Source organism: Vigna radiata, chromosome 7 (assembly GCF_000741045.1).
Source record: "Vigna radiata var. radiata cultivar VC1973A chromosome 7, Vradiata_ver6, whole genome shotgun sequence".
In the NCBI taxonomy this organism is placed as follows: Eukaryota; Viridiplantae; Streptophyta; class Magnoliopsida; order Fabales; family Fabaceae; genus Vigna; species Vigna radiata.
In genome coordinates, this window is record NC_028357.1 from 15,297,469 (window position 1) to 15,318,788 (window position 21,320).

The following is a 21,320-nucleotide window of genomic DNA, read 5'->3' on the forward strand; positions in this document are numbered from 1 at the left end:
GATGATTTTAGATCTATTATTTGCTTGGCTATTAAAAAAGTGTTTTGGTTTTAAAGAACGTTTATATGAGAATAATGGCCTTTGAAATGCTTTTCCTTCGAAATATTAAATTTGAAAATTAGAAGTAAGAGAAACCACTTGCAGCAGCAGATAAATCAAACTAAATTGTAATGTCAATTCCACATGCGAGTGATTCCACATAATTCAATTTCATGGCCATTCACATTCTTTCTCAAAAAATTAGATATTGTTCAACACAAGTAATAGAAGTCCAATGATTGATAAAGAAATATTAAAGTAAAAAAAAAATAAAGAATGCTAATAAGATATTGGAAAAATGAATTACTACAAACTTCGACAAAAAATAAAGTGTAACTAAATTCAACAAGAACCTTCACAATCTACAGCTTCCTCAATCCTCTGACCAGGATGTGGACACGATTGAAAACGTCAAGGCTCTGAGCTTTGTATATACAAACATGTGCCAACTAAACAATCCATTCTCTGAAATTGCACAACACAGATTATATCAGTTGTCAATGCTCATCAAACTGGAATGACCGACACAAGTTTTGTCAATGTATCTAAAATGTTGTATTTTTATACTACCCACTTTTCCCACTGCTTAGAAAGAAGGTTTAGAGGAATTACCGAGCAAAAAAATTGTATTCATTTATCATGGTGAGATATACTAGTTCTCCATAAGCAATTATTTTTTCAAAAAAGGTTTCTGGCAAACAAGTAGCCGCTGGTCACTTCCATTCTGAAGATCAATTACCCTTGCTTCCCAACGTACTTGTGTCGCAACCATGCGAGCCATCTCAATAGCTTTCATAGTATCAGAAATAATGACCCAACCCTACAAAAACAATGAAACGTAAAAAAAAAAAAAAAAAAAAGTAAGGCTTCATTGACCATTCCAATATACTGGGACTAAAGTACTTTGTCTTCAGAATTAAAAAATTTAGTAGATTTAATTAGTTGTATAAAATTAATCAACAATTTCTATAATTAGTTTTTTCAGAATTATCCTTAAAATTATTGGGATACCGTTTTTAAATCTCTTTCCACCCAATTAATTAAGGTATCTCCACTAAGTACTGACATTTTGCTTTCTACAGGAAAAGATAAAGTGAATGAAACGGATACTTCTGAATAGTGAATAATCTTTGTCTATCCTCAAGAGAGAGGATCTGGGTTCCATAAAAAAATTAGACATTTGAAAGGGGTCTTATGATAAGAACTATGGAGAACTTTCGAAGAGATTACTATAAAAATCATTAGAGGGAATATTTCATATTACCACCATCACAACATACCTCTGGACGCAATATTCTATCCATCTCCAGGAACAAGTCTATCGTGCTGCACCTCTCTGAGGAGAGATGTGAAAGAAGTCCATCTGCATGAAGCAAATCATATGTCCGGGGATAGGTGGGGAAGGGTTCACACCTGAAGATCAATGTATTAGCAGTCATATACAAAAATGAATTACTCGGAAGTTCATAAGCGATAACACTCTTTTACGAAGAGGTTGTCAATCAATTCCAAACAGGCGCGTGATGTTCTTTAAAATTGGGTTTCAAAATAGAACTACGTCTACTTCCAATCCAATAGATCAAGTGAATGTATGCACCTTACGTTCATCTTCAAATTCAATCTCAAAAATAAAAGCAAAATAAAGAACATTGAACATTAGGTATTGAAATCTCAACATTGAATGTTAGATATAAAATTATTGGTATATTATGCATGTTTGTCTACGCTTTTTAAAAATGTATATATAATTATTTACTTTCTAAAGATTTTATGAAACGTAGAGAGTATAATTTGTTTGGTGACAATTATAAAAAACTGCTCTTCATTTCAAAAGAGTGTTATAGTTACATGCTTATTCCCCCAAAAGCAACTCAACTAAGAAATCTGTTATTTTTCAGAAATCTGATTTTAAATAAACAATTTTTTTTTAAAAAGGCTAATACTATCTTCAAAATAAAAGAGATCTTTCATGGAAAAAATAACTGAAATAAATGGACTCTAAATTAAAAGTCTACGTTAGCTGATCTAATGGCATTCAATAATTTACAACATAAGAAGTTGCTAAAGAACTATTTTTGTACATACATCACTAAATCATTTTCAATAATAATATTTTCACATTAAGCAGTAAAAACACCATGGTTCATGAAGTAAAGTATCTAAAATTGCTGTTACTTTCTCAACTAGCATACACCATTCTTATGTCATTTATTATAAGAATGAGCCAATAATAAATAATAAGGCCAGTGAAATAGCTTTATCAGGCTTAGTGAAATTATCAGTTTATAACCCTCAGTCATTACCTTCACACCTGAAACAATTTTTCATGTGTATGGAAACCTTGTTTAGATTATGGTTTCACAAACAACAACTTTTCTAGATCATGAACAGTAAAACAAGCAACTCACCAGTCATGTATGACACCGGAAAAACCTCTATCTAGTATAAGAGGAAGAAGTGCATTAGAAGCTGTGGAAGAAACCACGTTCATAACCCACACTGACTTTTTCTCCTCGAGCAGGGCAGCATTCAACCCTCCAAAATTAGCATTCATGTCCATAACATTCCGGACCATATTATATGGAGGGAATGGATCTTCATCTCCAAGTCTCTTTGGATGGTCAGAGAAAATTAGTGGGGTAAGTAACGACCAATAATTGTTAACAGCTGATCTCCAATGTTGCAAATCTTCATAAAATTCTTCAGGTTGAACTCCTGCAATAATAAAGAAAAATCATGAAAAGGAAAAGCATTACAGAAAGGAAACAAAATTTGGAGGGGAAGAAACAAGGAGAAAGACATGCAGAAGAAATCTGTTAATACTTTCCATGAATTTTAAGTTCAGCCGAGCTCAATCCAGATTCAGAAGATCTGTTCTGTATTGCAATCCAGCGCTTGCTAGACGTCCCACTTATACATGGCACAAGAGGCCTATAATATGACTGAGTATCCTCTCCTTCACATAGCTGTATAGTACTCTGCTTACTACAATTAAGAAACAAATGTTGCTGAAAACCTATAGTTATAAGTGAAAGTGTTCAATGAAGAACCAGCAGCCCAACTAGTGATAGTTGATGGTAGCCATCTCAGATAGAGAAACAATTTAGCTGCTCAAATAATTATTTATCATTTACATCACCCATGTTACTACAGTTATCCTTACCGAGATGCATAACATCCAACATCAGTAGTCTTCTGCCAAACAAAAGTTTCATCTTGCTGAGCTACAAGAGTCCAGCAGAGTTGTTGGGTGAACCCTTCTATTGTGTTTGACATTATTCTCTTTTTCTCCTTTGATGAACCCTGTGGTCTCCTTGTAGGTGAGGTTAAAACAAAATATCCTCCGGGATTAAGAACACGATCAACTTCTATAAGGAACAATCCATCTGAGGGATGAAGTCAATGTTAGAAAGCAAGGGACAGCAGTTCATACAGAAGCTAATGATATTCAACAATAGGATGGTCAATGGAATAATGGAAAGAGAATAAGGAAATGGTAATTATATGGAGAGAGAGAGAGAGAGAGAGAGAGAGAGAGAGAGAGAGAGAGAATGATAAAAACTGGTCACATTCTCATATAAACATTTCAGACACCTATTTCAGCCATCAATTTCATTCGTGAAAAACAAATTACTCAATATTAGTTAGGCTTAAAACCCATTTCTAACATGGTATCAGAGCCATGGTTAGAGCCTATCCTAGCGAGTTCTAAGTGGATAGTTCTGTTTCCACCCGTTGTCGGGTCGCTATTGGACCACCCAATTTCTACTATCACGCACGAAATGTCTATACCTCGGCGTGAAGGGGATGTGTTGGAAGTCTCACATCGACTAGAGATAAGGCCAATTTATAATATNTAAGTGAGGTGCAAACCTCACCTTACAAGCCGGTTTTGTGGGGTTGAGTTAGGCCTAGAACCCACTTCTAACAATATTGAAATAGTAAGCAACTTTTATGACTGAATGAAGGCCCACCTTTTTCCAACGATGAAATTCAATTAAATCATAAAGAATGGATGTAACAAGGATCTGGCTTCTAAACATTTGATATAAAGATATATCAAGAATCAATTGCCAAATACCCTTAAGATGTTAGGTGAAGACCAAGAATGCTTTTTATATCTCCAACACAAGGTTACTGCATTGTGGCATTTCAAGAGTTGATGATAATTAGTCACTAATTTGACATTTGACAGACAGCCTAATCATACCTATTTGGCCTAAAAATCTACAGCACCAAATATTGCGCACAATACTGAGTCTTCTTTTTCTCTCATTTGTCATCAAATACAACTTTTTGAACAAATACGTGGAATTCAAACTCAGATTCACAAAAATATTAATCTGTTAATCAACATTTCAGTTAACAATACGGCAAAACACAAATAGAATTTGTAAGTATAATGTTAACAAGGAATTCACTCTGCTAAGAATGAAATTGTGATGAATGCCCATAAACTGTATAATTACCGTTTTCATCCCACACAATGCCGCACTGAGCACAGTGAATCATGTCATATGATAATGACGGATATGGAAGCTGTCTGGAGATAAAGTTGCCAATCATAGCTGGAAGACCTCTCTCAAGAGACAATTGAACTTGGCTGCCAGTAGCTTCATACGCCGCAATACAAACCACCATTATTTTCAGTGACAATAAATGAGCTCCAAAGCTACCAAATCCACAATTAATATCTAGTATATTTCGAATCTGTTATAAAGTAATTAATGAAGATCAGTCATATACATATTATGGAACAAAAACAACATGGTCCTTAATGAGAATCATAAAGAGGACATAATCACTTAAATAACATAATCTTTCGTAACTGTTACTACATGGAACTATTTTGCACAAACCCTGTCCGTGTAAAGCATACTAGTTCCCAAAAGAATAAAAGTTAGTGGACAACGGTGGACCGAAAACTTACCCCGGCTTGAGGAAGCTCAATGTCACTTCCTAAGCCTATCATCTCTGCAAGTTGGCGAGCATAATCTTTCACACTGTTGAATATGAACCCATCCTGCGAGTGAAAGGCGATTTGATTCTCTTCTAATAGCATCAACCTAGTGAAATCACCACAATATTTAAGAAAACGAAAACAAGAAAGATTAAAACGCAATCAATCATAATGAATCAGAACAGACAAAAGGCATTCAAGCAGTCTTTTCGTCTTACCACCCCCTCCCCCGAAAAAGATCACGCAGTTATAAGGTTCTTAAATTTCTAAGAGGCTTCTGCTATCACATTTCGACCGCATTTACTCATAATTTTCAGCTATTTTAAAAATTGCAATGCAACTACAACCCCAATTTTAAACCATGGCTATATTTTTATCCAAAGGGAATCAACTTCACACCGTATTAATTAATTACAGTAAGCACCTTTTGGTCATACTTCCAGAGGAAAGAAACTGGTCTTTGGTGATCTTCACATTTGCGCTCCATATGACATCCCTCCCACTCGGCCACCGCAACGGAGTCTTGTATTCCTTGGGAGGCCGAACCAAACACCTCTCGGACACCTTATACACCTCGCAATGCCGATCAAACTCCTCTCCATCTTTAAACCCAGAAATCAAATTCGCAGACACATTGTGACACGGCACGAAATTCTCCCTTTCCTTGCCGCAAAGCCCCACCTCCTTCTGCCTCGCGCCACCACTCGACACACTCCTTAATTCCAAGTAATCCGCCGCGGCCTGCTCCTTTATCCTTCTGTAGTTCGTGTAAATTAGCGATTCCGCAGTGCGAGACACTGAATCATCGGTGTTCGAAGAAGAAGATGAACTCAACACTGCAATCAGTGCAAGGATACTTATCAGACACAGGATTAACCAGCTCAGTGGCGGCTTATGGCCAATTACGAAGGATTGTTTCTTTAACCAAGAGCTTCTCATGTCCAAAGTCGTGAGTCACACGCAGATTCAAAAACGACACTAAATTGTAAACTCCTTTAACCCTAGTCCTTCAACCATGACACCGCAAATCCTCACTTCGCTGCGACCACTGAAACGAAAACTCACGCAATTGAACCACAAATGCAGATTAGAACCCGAAATGGCGAAAGTTTTGGGAGACGGTCGTGCAATGCCAATCGGAGGATATAGCAAGCGTGCGAAAGATCAACCAGATCGCCGGTAAATTGGAATTTGAAAACGCAACGCGGATCCGATTGCGCCTGGCTTGGAACAGAGGAATTAGGGTTTGGGCGGAGATAATGACGATGAAGAAGAAGAAGAAGAAGAAGAAGAGCTTGAGATTGATTTAGAGATGGATTGATTCTAAAATGGTGAGAAAAAGAGATTATTTTAGATTGCTAACTTTGCTTGCTTTCAAAACTAACATTATCTCTTTCTTACTTTATATGCCTCCCAAGCTTCCATTATTAATCAGATTCAAAACAACAACATGATTATTGATCTTAATTAATGACCTTTTATACATTTAACTACTTTTGGAATTAAATTAAATTACTACCCTATAAAATTAGTATGCATTCATTAAAGAAACAAAACAATATATATACAAATTTTGTTCAACAATTTTCATTGTGTGCTTGTCTCCACCTTTTTGTTATAATTATAATTATCAAAATACACACCAGTTTCATTAATTGTTATCAATTTTTTGCTTTTCTTTTTCAATCAATTAATATTTCTTTAATTAATTTCTTAACTAAGATACTTATTAGGATCATCATATACTAAATTTCTAGAATAGAACCACCAAAGCAATGACGACAACTTGTTAAGGAATAATCTTACAGCTACCAAATGGAGGCAGATCTGGTAGTTGCCAACCATGTTCCAGTTTTTTTTTTTTTTTTTCTTTAGAAAAATCATGAACGAGGGGGAAGAGAATAAAATGAATCAAGTTTTTATTTTAAATCAATTAAATATATGATCTTAATTTCTGGAAAAAACAATATTTTGATTGAAGCTTTAATATATTTTATTTTTAAATTTTAAAAATAAATAAATATAATTTGTTAACAAAAATTTATTAAATTTTATTGATTTAATTATCATTAAAATATAAATAAAGAAATCAAAATTTTAATATAAAACATATTTGGTTCATATAAAAAGTATAATCATGTATTTTTAAATTTTGATAAATAAAATATATTAAAATTTTAAATATAAATTAATTTTAATTGTATATCAAAATTTAATAACTAAAAGTTTATTTAACCTAGTTAAATTTAAATTTAATTTTTATTTAACGACCAAACACTCTCAGTTGGTACATAATTTTTTTTTACCTAGTTCTATTTAAAAAATTACACGTGTTTAGTATCTTACCGATTTTATGTATTAACTTAAATTATTAATGTGTCCATGATTATTATTTTTTAGATTTTTAGGAATTAAAGTATTTTTAATTATTTTTTTTGGACCAATTTTAATATTTTGATTATGGATTATGAAATCTAGAATTGAATGCATTTCCATTTAGGAGTAGATGATATGTTCCAGGTATTTCATATTTATAGTATACTTGTACTTTCCTACAGGACAAAATCGTAATTAGGTGGTACGCTTACAGCTATTACTGCAGCGTGCATGTGTAGGCAATTTCTATCTATATAAAATAATTATATAAAATTATTTGCACTTTTTTAAATTATAAATTTAAATAAAAATAAAAACATAAAGACAATTTTAATTTCATCAATTTAAATAAAAAATATAAATCAATGTTTAGAAATGTTAATAACAAAGAATAAATTCCTCTTGGTGTATGTGTTTTAGACAGTTTTGTCCTTTAAGTAGATATGAAAATCATTCTTCAGTTACAAGTTATTATTAGGAATAGCTTCCATGATAGTTAATTAAAAGCTTTCAAAATTTCCACCCTCCATGCACGTGTGACATGACATAAATATAATCTCTTTTATTCATAGTAATTTTCAATAGAATCTAAAATATCTCTGATGTTAACTTAATTTCTTATTTTACTTAAATTAAGTCTTATTATTATGTTTTATTAATTTTAGATATCTTCTCATTTGCTCTAATATAAGAGTTTTACGAAATGTACATCTTTCATCCCTTTTTATTTATATTTATAACTTTAAAATTAATTATTATATTATCTTAAAATTAAAAAATATTATTTTAGTATTAAGATCTGGGTTTTATTTTAGATTAGAGTTCTCAAAATTTAGCACACTCTTTTTATGTAAACTAAAAACAAATTAATTAAATAAATTTGATTTATGTATTATAAAATCATAAAAACTAATTGTTAAATTTTCTTTAACAAAATATATTAATCTCAAAAATACATTTTACACAAATTTGAAAATCAAACTCATAATAATTATAATATGTTTAAATAATAGGAATACTAATAAAACAAATGACATTACTGTATTTCTCAACTCATTGTAAATACTAAAAATGATTGGGAAAGAATACCAATTAGTTGTGTATATAATGCATATGAGACACTCGATTTATTAATTTATAAACTTTCTTATAATTGGTTATTATTTTATATATTTAAATACCCAGTTATTTTATTATAAAAAAAGAAAACTTAATTTCATGGTTGTTATTTTAAATGTATATTTATCGATCACATTCGTCATTAAAAAGATAGAGTTTAGCATTTTTACTTTTATCTCTAATATATTATTGAATTTTAAGAATTTGATATGATAACTAACTAAACAAGATAAGACTATATTAGTAACCATACCTATAATATGGAGTTTCGAACTTTAACTAATATATACTTTCGATTTATAATTATTCTTATTCTTTATTAAGTTTAACATATGAATGCCATATTTGATATTAGACATTCAATTATCAATGATCTCACAGTTAGGTATCGATACAACTATTTTAATCAATAATCCTGGTTATGGATTAGATTTTTTAAAATTTAGTGTACGATTAAATCTAGATATATTTTTAATATATCAATTAAATTTAGATTTTTAAATTTAATTTAAATTAACTAAATTAAAATTAAAATTAAATTTATTTTATTTAATTAGATTAAATTAATATAGCAATATCAACATAATATAACTCATTATTAACTTTATTAAATAAAAATCGAGTCAATTTAATTCAATCTGAATTAAACATTATTTATATCGATTTATATTTAGTTCACTTTACTTGATTTGTATATGGGTTATTTCATCTTAACATCGTCCCAAAATCGACTTGAGTCAACTTAAACTTGGGTTGACTTTCCAAGATTTGAAAAAATTTAAAATATTTATAAATAATATTTGTGTGAATTATTATAGTTTAAATGTGTTAGGTGAATGCATGTAATATTATATAAGTGATTGTTAAATTTTATGATGTTGGAGAGTTACCAAAGAAGTTAAAAGGAGTGTGAATATTAGTTTGTGCACCATTTATTAGTTTGGGCGTGCTGGCAAGCTCTTGGGTCGGGTTGTAAGGTAGTACTCGGCCCATTTGTCCAGGAGGCCAGATTAGTGTTTTGTTTTTTTTAAAAAAAGGTCCAAAACGATGAGTTGGGTAATATTTTTGCTTAATTCTGATCATGGGCTAGAGGAGTGGCCATTTAGGCCTAGTTTATGAGTTATAAATACTAGTTTAATGAGAGTTAACCTCAAAATTAAAAACCTAGTTGCCATAAGGGAACTTTTAGAGAGAGAAAAGGTTTTTCGGGTTTGTCAGTCAAGGTCTAAAAGTTGGAAGTGTTGGAAGTTGATTAGGAGAAAGGTGTTGCTTATATTAGAGGTAGTGTTTATGATTTAATTGTGTGTTTATGTATTCGTATGTCCATGTGGTCTTATGTGTGTTGTGAGGTTGTGTGATACTATTCATAATTGTCGAGTTTTGTTTTATCCAAAAGTCATTGTGTTGCATATGTTTTGTTAAGTTATGTTCATTCATATATTCATAACTTATTATGAATAGTTTTAGGGTTTTAATGTGTTGTATGAACATGAGACATGATTTTATATTTTATATGGTTTTATTGCATTATTGTTTTCCAAGACTGAGTTGAGTAAGGGTGGTATTGGGTTATGCCAGGTTGTTATAGGATTAGTATAACTTGTGCTTTGGGGTTGTCGGGTTATGTATGGGTAATGCCATGTTGATATAGGTCTAAATCGTGTTGCTTTGTATAATTATTATGTGATTGAAAATAATGTTGAGCTATTCAGTTTGAATCGGTGATGTGTATGAGTTTCCATAGTTGATTTCCATGGTTCCTACCTTGCTTCCATGTTGTTTTATGAGTGGATTGATGAGTAAATGATGTGTTGTGATGTTTCCATGTAATTCTGAGTTGTTTTTGGTGGTTGGTGTACATTTTTCCAAGTTGGCCAAACTGTGGTCGGGCTGTCCAAACTGTCTGGCCGAGCTGGCCATCCAAGTTTGGGATTTTATGGACCTTAGTTTTGAGGTTCTAGAACTCGAATTGGATGTTCGTAGGGTCTTTTGGGGGGGAGGGTGGGGGGTTTGATGTTGGCCGAGTTGTTTGAGGTGTTGTTTGTATTGTTTGTGTTTTGACTTAGCTGTATAACCGTGTTGTTTGGAGATCTAGTTTTCGGGGTCTTGGAAATTATTTTTCTGTAGTTTAGGTCGGCTTGGGGTTTTAGCACTTGGTCGAGCTGTCTATGGTGTTTCTCGATCTCTTTGAGAACTTTTTCAAACTGGTCTAAATGAGGCTAAATTGTCTAAATTACTTGTTGAGTTGTGTGATGTGATTGCCAAATCATTGTATGTGTGTGCCAAGTTGTTTGGAGTGTTAGTAGTGTTTGTTGAATTGTTTTTTCTTATTTTTGATTGATAAACCATGTTGTTCTGTTGATTGTATTTGAGACTATGCATTGTATATCATCTTACGTACTCTTTATTCATGATGTGAAAATTGTAATGCTCTAATTCTAGGTCTCACAAGTTATTAAAAAAACTGAACAGTTAAAAACTTTTTATAGCATAGAAACATATTTTTCAAAAACCTGAATATTAATAAAACAAATCGTAATAATTTAAAATCGGATGTCTGATTGTATCATTCAAAAATCCATTGAAATGACCAAGAAAAACAAAAATAAATTCGATTTTGTAGCTCCATAGAAGGTCATTAAGAAAGGCATATTTGTCTTCTTCATTATTGTTGGCTTCCTGCTATTTTGCTAGTCTTTACAGGGAAAAACATTTTAATAGAAGACCACATTCCTACTTATGAAAGGTTCCTTAGTATTGATGTTAAGGACAATATAACATTTGACACCATTCTTATAACCAAGAAAGACTCCTTTCCTAGCTCTAGGATCGAGTTTACTTATGTTGTTTTCAAGAGTGGAAGCAAAGGATAAACACCCAAAGGTTTTTAAATTGAGATAAGTGGGAGGAGTATCATATATTATGTCATAAGGGGTTTTGCCATTAAGAATAGTGGAAGGTAGCCTATTTATTAGATATGTAGCATGAGTGACAACATAAGACCAATAAACATTAGGAACATTGATTGAAAAAGAATACGAGTTATATTTAGTATGTGTTGATGTTTGCACTCTACAATGGAATTTTGTTGAGGAGTTTCAACACAGCTCTTTTGGTGATCAATGCCATGAGAATCATACAAAGTAACAAAATTAAATTCAGGTCCATTGTCAGATTTAACAGTTTTATCAATCTTATTAAATAGGTTTTTAATCCTTACAATGAAATTCTATAGTAAATCTATAGTTTGGCCTTTATTATGCATTAAGAAAGCCCAAGTATGTGTACTGTAATCATAAACTATAGTACGAAAATATTTATAACCATGAACATAAGGAGTGAAAATAGGACTCCATATATCACAGTGAATTATTTCAAAACACTCAGTGGACAAAGAAACACTTTTAGGAAAAGACAATTTATGTTGTTTAGCATAGTGCCATGTATCACAAACAGTATTAGAAGTCATTTGCACATAAAGAAAATTTTTACATATTTGTTCTATAGTTTTGTGTCTTGGATGCCTAATCTATAGTGTCACAAATTTACATAAATACACTCATAAGAGAAAACAAATTTATGAACAAAAATTTGGTCTTAGATGGGAAAAAACTATAAGTAATAGAGACCATGGGAGACATTAGCAGGCCCAATCATCTTTAATGTAGAGTTGTCCCTTATCTAACACATCTCAAAGGAAAATGTTAGAGTGCAATTTAAGTCCTTAGTCTAACTTTGGACATAAATTAGGTTAAAAGAAAAGTCAGGAATGTATAAGACATTAAAGATGACAAAATCTTTAGAAAATTGAATAGTTCTTGCATGTTCAGCAATGATAGTAGAATTATTTGGATGTTTGACAGATACATGTTTAATTTTATAAAAGGTGAGAAAGTGTTCTTTCTCATGGGTCACATGATTAGTAGCCCTAGTGTCTATAATCCAAAAAGAGTTACCTTGTTTATCCTCTATTGTGTTTCTTTGTACTTGATTAACCTTGTATGAAGAATCATCAACCTTTTCTATCATTTTGAGTAGTTTTTTGCATTTGTTCTGGGGTAAAAGAATTGAAGGCAAGACTGGTGTTGACCTGTTGAATGGGTTGTATACCTTCTCGGGTAGAATCACTCTTACAAAATGTTGGCTGAATTCCAGTCACTCTACCCCCCTTTGTCCTGATTGTTGTCATTCTTTCTTGTCTCTTTTGTTTAATTGAGTGAAATGTCCTAAAGCAAATATGAAATATATATTGAAGCAGTCACCTTTTGAGAATCTTTCTATTAATGGATCTCATAATTCTTTGGCATCTTTAACATATATATCACACATTTTTCCCAATCAAATAGAGCATCACTTTTTTGAGGTTTCTTGATTGATCCATCTATGAATTGATGTTTTTTTTTTTTTGGAGATGAGGGCTCTTCTCATGTTTATGCTCCAAGAAAAGTTTTTTCATTTAAAACTTAAGAGATAAGGGTGAGGCCTACATTTTCTCCAAGATGTAGGTAAAAATGGTTGAGAGGTTGATTGATCTATGTGGTCCATTACACCAAGAATGAACAAAGAATAAAACAAGAATTTTGTTTAATTTGACACAATGGAAGTAGAGCAGGCCTTACCATATTAAGAATTGCATGAAGAGAGAGGAGCTCGAGAAACCCTTTAGCGTAAAAGAGAAAAGGCAAACATGAAGGAAACAGACGGGAAAAGGCTTCGATGATCAAGTAAGAACAATTCAAAATCCTTTCATCATATTGTATTTCAACACTTTGTATTACATTGAGAGAATAAAAGACAACCCTATTTATAGAATTCTCTTGAAGGGGAAAAAAAGGAAAATCGAGAACTTTGATTAAAAAAGTTAAAGATTCTAACTAACAAAATAAATTTATTAATTACTTATTGATTATCACATTTAAACACATTTAAACGAAACTAACTGATTACTAATTGATCACTGCATTTAAACAGTAATCTAACCTATTAATGGATTCTAACTTTTTCAATACTTCTACGAGGTGATAACATGATAGGATTGGTTAAACACATTATTCATCAATGGCAGAGTTAGAAAATAATATTTGTTACATTATCTAAGTGTTAATGTTGAAATCATACTATACACATCTTTTTGATTTACAACACTCACATTTCTCTATTGATGATGATATAATGAAAGAAGTGTTTTTATAAAAGAAAGTGAATCATGTGGAGATCACATATAAATATATGATAGAGAGTTTCCTTACTATAATAATTGGAATCCTTGCTTGAAAGAGAAAAGCATTAACACGAAGGACATTCGTTTAGTAACTTTGTTTAAATTATCAACATTTAACTCATGTATTTTCGTATTTTCAATTAGTTTAGTTGTTTCCAGTCGTATTAAAATTTTGTTTTTTCTTTTAATATTTACGTTTATGTAATTTATTTATTTTTATTATAAAAAATATTTTTTTTATTAAATTAAGAAATTATAATGTAGATGAGTAATTATAAATAAAAAAATTAAAATTTGTTAATCTCCTAAATTTGATATTAGAGTTTAGTTTAAAAAGTTTTCACAATTTAATTATGACGACTCTAAAAGCGATGTTAAAAAACTTATATGCAAATTCAGTTCCGCAAACTCCACAAATTAAAATAAAAACTTTCGGATGATTAAAATAAAAACTGTCGCATATATAATTTTTGTCTAAATGGATTCACATTTCATCAAAGAAAAAGCTAAAATTAATTATTATTAGGTTTAATTATTTCGGGATTTCTATTTCATCATATTTGTATCGGATTTTTATATTTTGAAAGTTTTAAATTGGGTCTCTATTTTAGTAGAATTGAGTCAATAATTTCTTACTGTGGGCGATGTTAACTTTCTTTCAAAAGGTATTATTTAATTATGATGTGACACAGTATGAGGTTATTGCATGCATATTTATATCATTTTAAATTTTAAAATACACGGAAAGAGCGTAATCGGTGGTTGACGACAGAGGCGACGAGAGCCCTGCGGAGGCATGGCGGGACACGACTAGGGCGCATTTCTTCTTCTTCTCTTCGATCTGATTTGTGGGGGCAAGGAGGAAGCTTTCGGGATTACTGTTCGTTATTTCATTTTTGCGAATTGGGATAGTTGTTGTACTTCTTTTCTGCAAATGCGTTTTAAAGTTTCACTGTTGCGATATTGAGGTTACAGTTCAGACTGATAACATTAAGTATTAAGTTTGGGTATTCGTTTTTGTGTTCTCTTCGCACCTACTTGCTCCACGACGGCGAATTTCCATGGATGAGCTTGCCTGAAAATGATGAGGAAGAAGCGACTCTGAACGACGACCTCACGCTTAATCGCGATTACATTTTCTCTGATTGGAAGATGCGAGTTAATGGTGGTGATGCGAGTTAATGGTGATGATGCAGTGTTGCGCCACAAATTCTGATTTTCGTTTCAGGTTCGCTGAGTCGCAATTGAGAAACCATGATTTGGGTTTTCAATTTGAGTTTCTGTTTTTGGATTTGCAAGTCTGACAAACAAAAAAATTCACGATTAGTACTTTCACAGCTGTGCTTGGTGGCGAATTCTTGTATGCAGGACATGGAGAAGATAATGGAGTGCATGGAGTAGATTCTCGCACAAGAAGGGGTTCTATGGTTTGATTTTTTTTAGGTTGCTTACGAGAAGAGTGATAGAAAACTTGCGATCATCATAGAGATTCACGGCAAAAGTTGGAGGGACGGCTGCCCACGAGATGAAGGTGGTATGTTTTAGTTGCTTAATCTCATACTCGTAATTAAAGCATATTTTAACATGTAATTAATGGCAAAGATTCAATTGATAGGAATATGTAAAATACGAGGACCCAATAATTAATACTATACAGTAATAAGAAACCTTAATATTATTTGTGGTAAATTTTGTCGTAATTTTTGTCTAAATGAATACACATCTCATTGATGTTAGTGTTAAGATTCTGTTTCTAAAATGAATCCAATAATTATTGAGATTTGTCTCTTTAGAATTAACTGATTAATATTTTCATTTGATTAGAATTAATTGATTAATATTTTCATCTGACTAATATTTCCATAATAGTAGCTTATTAGTAATTATAACAGGTCCAATGAACTAATTATTCAGTGTGAGAAATAATAGATCAATTGATTATTTGTGAGCTACAATATTATTATTTTGGCGTTTTGATTGCTAACTATTTTGAATTATGCTCATCTGTGAATATGTAGTTGTAGCAGTTTATTGTTTTTACTTGAATAAAAAAAGACTTGATCAGATTTCAACCATGAACAATAATTCAATTCATGAATTGATTTCTCATATACACTTCATTTTTTTTTTTAATTTTAAATCATTCATTAATAAATACTTTTTGAACTTTTATTATTTTATTATAAAGTATGATGTATTTGATTTATACACTTCTAGATTTGTTTAAAATATTCGTTATACGTAGAAAAAGATGTAGTTAAAGACGTAACTTTATTTCTTATACTTAGGTATAAAAGGAAAAACAGACTCTTCCTTCTCACAAACTAGAACAACATATTATATTATATTATAGTTTATAGTAGTCGACCCTCGCATCATCATGGAATGCATATTATTTTCAGGCACCAACAAAAACTAGCAAACTAAAGAAACAACAAGACATATAAAGTACTAGGGAGGAGTGATTAGTTAGCTTCATTTCTTGTGGTCCATGTCCATGTTCCTGTTGATGTTGGTCGTGTTCCTTCCGCTGTCAGGACCAGCATCTGCATTTCCTTGGCGATCAGGAGGTGCGCCAGTGGTGGAATACGCAGTGCTGTATTCAAATCCAGAGGCTCCGTAGTTGGGGCCACTGTAGGGTCCTCCCGTAGGTGGGGCTCCATAACCAGCATTCCCTATGTTCCCATAAGCGTAGTTGGCCACTGGGTCTATTGCCGTTCTGCTTCCGAACTCGTCTCTCCACCGATCCCACTCGTCGTTGTTCTTGCAAATATCAGGGTTATTGTGACGAACGTCATAGTCTCTCTGATCGGTACCGGATTCCTCTCTGTTGGGTTGTTGATGTGCCATTTGGAAGACAACCAATGCTGATGATCTGTGAGTTTGAGGTTGTCTTTCATATACTCAGAGGTTAGGCGGTGGTGAGTTAGGGCAAATGACACCTTAGGTTATCAGCATCTGCCACGTTGCTTTTGACTCATTTCTTCTCAACACGTAGGTTCTCACAATTTTAACATGGTTTATAATAAGAAGCTTTAGAACCTTCTCATTACATTCCAGACTTCATAAAGTTTCATTTTTTACATGTAACCTTTTAGTTATATACAGTAATATTTGTTAGTGAGATAGAAATAAATCTTCAATTGTTTCCAAGTACCCTAAATGATATATGCAAGTCATTTTAATGTGAATTTTTTTTTTTTATATAATCGATCATATTATAAAATAATAGTATTCGGTTATTCTAATTATTATTATAATTATACGTACAGGTAACTATTTTTGATAAAATAGTTATATAGATAGATATACTATTACCAAAAGTAAAGCAAATAAAGTGAAGTTTTTGCTTGAGATGAAAAACCATTCAATTTTAGTAAGTGTCCTAAAAAAACACATTATCGGTTATTTGTAAATTGTATATGAGATATAATATTGACGTGGATGTTACCAACATAAATAAAAAAGTGATATATTCCAACAATTTCAAAATGGATATAAGATCGTCGTGGTAGTTGGATTACGTCCCAATTCTTTTTAAATTATCCAATTTTTACTTTATATACCGATTAAAACATTTTAAGTGTTTCTTATACATTATTATTTTTTGTTGATAAAAAAAAATTATTGTACAAAAGGTAGCATCATGGTCAATGTTAATGATAGGAGGCATAGTCAATATTACAAAATCCTTCAACATTATGCAACACAACAAGGAAATTACGCTCTTAGGGTTCTTTTACGAAATCACAAGTCGTTCCTAAAATTGTAATTTAAAAAAGAATTGAAATGTTCCTCGTATAGATGACTTTAACGATTGAGATTTTTTATGAATTTACAAAAAAAAAAAACAAACTTTTATTATGCAAAAAACATTCAATTTTGAAAAAATAAAAGTAAGAGAGAGATTGGGACAGAAGAAGTGATTTTATTCACCCAGTTTCTAAACTTAAGACTTTGTTTACTTGAGTGGATTTGAGGAAGAGTAATTGAGAGAATTTGAGAGGATTTGAAGTTAATTATTTTTTGTTGTTTATTTGAATGGATTTGGAAGTAAGTGAGAGTAGATTTGGAAGTAAAATTTATGAGAATTAGTGTAGGATTTTATTTATGTGATAGATTAAAAAAATTTACTTTCAAATTCATTCTCACTTACCTCCAAATATATTCAAATATACAAAAAAAAAAATTATCATCAAATTCTCTTAAATCTTCTCAATTACTATCTTCCAAATTTACTCAAGTAAATAAAGAATAACTAATGAAATAAAATCAAACGCCTTGACCCTCTTAATAGTGAAAAATGCAGAAATAAGGGTTAACAGAAAGTTAAAAATGGACATAAAAATCAAACATTTGTACAGGTGTCACTAAAAGAGGTATGGACACTAATGTATTTTTCATAATACATTCTTTTCATATAGGTATAGTAGATAGTAGAAGTATCACTTTACTAAAACTGTAAGATTATTGAAATATAGTATAACATTGACAAAAATGATATATTTAGGGAATTACATGTGAATTTCTTTAAGTTTGTTATCATGCGTAGGGTTCTTTCATGTATTTATGGAGGAGTACGGAAAGTAGAGACATTATTATTACATTTGCAGCATTCCGAATCCACTGCATAAGGAGGTAATGTTTAAGATTACATTTGGTTGTACACATGTTTTTTTTTTTTTTTATCAGAAGCTTTTCGTCATTATTTGAAAATAAGTCTTTTAATGATAACCTCTCTTTTTGAGGGACTTGAAGCCAAAATTGCATTATTTCTTTAACATCTAAACACCTGTTCTGTAGCTTTGAGGTGCATTTCACCTGCATAGTGCATAGGTAGAGACAAAATTCCTACAAAATTTACGTTACTTGGTCCTCAAAAGAGTAGGTGACTTGCTCCTCAATTATGGTTATAAATTTTGAATATAATATTGTAAAATATTTATTTTTGAATATATTAAAAATAATAATTTTTTAAAAAATATTTTAGATAGTGGAACTGATCACTTCTTTCACTTCAAAAATATTAAGTTTAGTCTTTTTCATTCTTTTCTCTTTTTATTTTTTTCTCTCTTTTTTTTCTAAAAATTATTTTGAATATAAATTTTATTAAAGAATCTTTGAATATTTTTTAAAAGTTTCTATTATATTTTAGAAGGCTTATACAGTACATAACAGATAAATTTTTAAATACAATTATCTCAAAAAATTATGATTTAAATTTTGTAAGCATTTTTACTATAATTATAACGTCAGAGACAATTACAACTTTATTTATTCATCAAACAAAAATAGCATTAAAATATAAAATGCAGTTTTGGCGGAAAATACGTGGTAATAAGCATTTATGAACAAAATGACAAATGGCATGCTGCAAATGTTTATTTTTAATGTAATAATCCAGTCACTAATCTTCCAGTGATTCTATGCACAAAACCTTCAAGCAGTAATATAATTACTCATAACTCGCAAAAAAATTAAAGAGTCACGTTCTTTCTTTCTTTTTTTTTTCACACTCCAAAATCAAAGAGTTAATAATTTACCAAGTATTCTATTTTTAAATGTTTGTACCCTCCAAATTCCATCCTCTTACATTGGTCAAGAAGACTAGTAATAACCATTTGTTTTCTCTTTCTCCCCTCAAAATTTTTTCTACTCAAAGTTGTGCTTCACAGTGTGCGTGTATTTTCAAGAGCGTGTGGGACAAAATTTGCCCTCTTTTTCGTTCTACGCTCATGATTGTTTCTAGATGAATTTCAATTACTGAGACTAACTCTGATTGCCATATTTCAAGTAGTTAAAATTTTCAAATAGATTGCAAACATAACCATCTTCGTGTTGTAGTTCTTAAAGGATTGTTTCAAATCTGGAAGAGGTTCAATACTATCACTCTCACCAAATAGTAAAATAAATAAAAAGTCGTATGAGTACTCGTTCGATCATACGTTTTCTATAATGTACAAATATCTTTTGCAAGAGTTTATATCAAGGTCTGACATTGACCTTCCTGTGTATCAAACCTTCAATGAGAGAGAGTCGCATATTTCGAAGTTTTGGTCAACTATGTGGGTGACTGGGATTAGTTACACTTCCAAATCTAAATTTTCTCGGAAAAGAACTGCGGAACATGAATTAGCTAGACTTGTTCTAGAAACTCTTCTTGAGAAGACCCGAATAGAAGGGACCTCTATTGTTAATGAGGTATGATGTATCACAATATTATCATTTTATTTTCCATTGCTTCATTTTGTTTTTGGTTTAATATCCAATTTTGTCCTCAGTTTCATTGACAAATCTCAATTTAGTCCCTCGTTATAAAAGTGTCTGAAATGGATCCTCACTTTTAAAATTTTGAGTCAAATTAGTTCCTTCCGTTAAATAGAAACAAACTACGTTAAGGGTTTGATGATTTGGCAGAAGACATATTATTTTATAGATATATTTATGCTGATGTGTAAGTGAATGGGTGCTGAAATGAAATTTAGAAGTGCACTTGATATTTTCTAAGTGAGGCCCAAGCTCTCTAAGTTTTTTTTTTTTCTTATTAAAAAACGAAGGTCTCTTCTTCACCTTCATTAGCGGCAGCGTCGCCCTCCGATTACCAATGTCGTCGTGCCTTCCTCTAGACGACCAAAATTTTCGTTGGCGGAACTGATCGTTGCCAGAGACACCACCAGCCACTACAGTGTTCCTCCCTCCGTGCGCACTTGATGACGCAACTGTCGCTACAATTAGGTTCTGATTCTGAGTAAACGCCACCGGTGACAACACTGCCGTCCTACGGAGCAAATTGCGTGTTTCTCCTCTTCGAATCGCAAACACAAATCGCAACTCGTCCTGAGCCCCAATTCCTTTTCTTGCAATCACTGTAACTCCAATCGAGATTCGAAACATCGCTGTCACTCTTCTCCTTCTTCCACTCAACTCAACAATTTTACTCTATCCTATTTCTTTAATTTTATTTTTTTTTGTTTCAAGATTTATTATATTATGTATCGGTCTGGATTTGCTTTTCGTGTAGAATTAAAAGAAGAACATTTTCTCTTCAATTGAATATTTAAGGTTCTGGAAATCAAATTTACAGAGTAGTGGTAACTCTGATAGATAACATTTTTTCTTTCCTTTCTTATTTTGTTACTTGTTTAATGATTTATAGATAACATTTATATACTCCACCTCTATTTTTTATGTCTTCATGCTCCGTGTTTGGCTCATGATCCACTAATAATTGTTTGGTCACACCCTTCTTGCATAAGATAACCCTGGAATCCCCAATGTTGGCTAATATTAACTTCTGACACTTGACTAATATGGTTGTAACTGGAGTTGAACCTCCTCTACCTAATTCACCCGACATCTCTAAAATATATTAGAATCAGTTTTACTGTAGCTATTTTGACAGCATTTGCAGGTTCTTTCCAGAAGTCAGGTTACACAAGACAAAACAATTATTAAACTTCTATAATAAATAGTAATCATATTCATTTGTGACGGGGGAGAACGGTGCGGATGGAGTGAAAAACGTAAAGGTAAGTGATGGTCATTTCTAGGATGTTGACGAATGTCCCATTGCTCTAGTTCCCGGTGGACCAGTACAAAATGTTG

At 31.6% G+C, this 21,320-nt stretch overlaps 1 protein-coding gene across 1 annotated transcript; it reads right to left on the reverse strand.

Annotated features, from left to right (window-relative positions):
* Positions 1 to 193: 193 nt before the first annotated feature.
* Positions 194 to 6,393, reverse strand: LOC106769210 (probable methyltransferase PMT5). The gene is made up of 9 exons (XM_014654729.2): positions 5,424 to 6,393; positions 4,970 to 5,105; positions 4,509 to 4,749; positions 3,203 to 3,425; positions 2,867 to 3,024; positions 2,448 to 2,754; positions 1,320 to 1,452; positions 652 to 859; positions 194 to 504 (listed from the first exon to the last, which is right to left on the reverse strand). The coding sequence occupies exons 1-8, from the start codon at positions 5,936 to 5,938 to the stop codon at positions 710 to 712; spliced, it is 1,863 nt and encodes a 620-aa protein (XP_014510215.1). The 5' UTR covers positions 5,939 to 6,393; the 3' UTR covers positions 194 to 504; positions 652 to 709.
* Between the last annotated feature and the right edge of the window lie 14,927 nt (positions 6,394 to 21,320).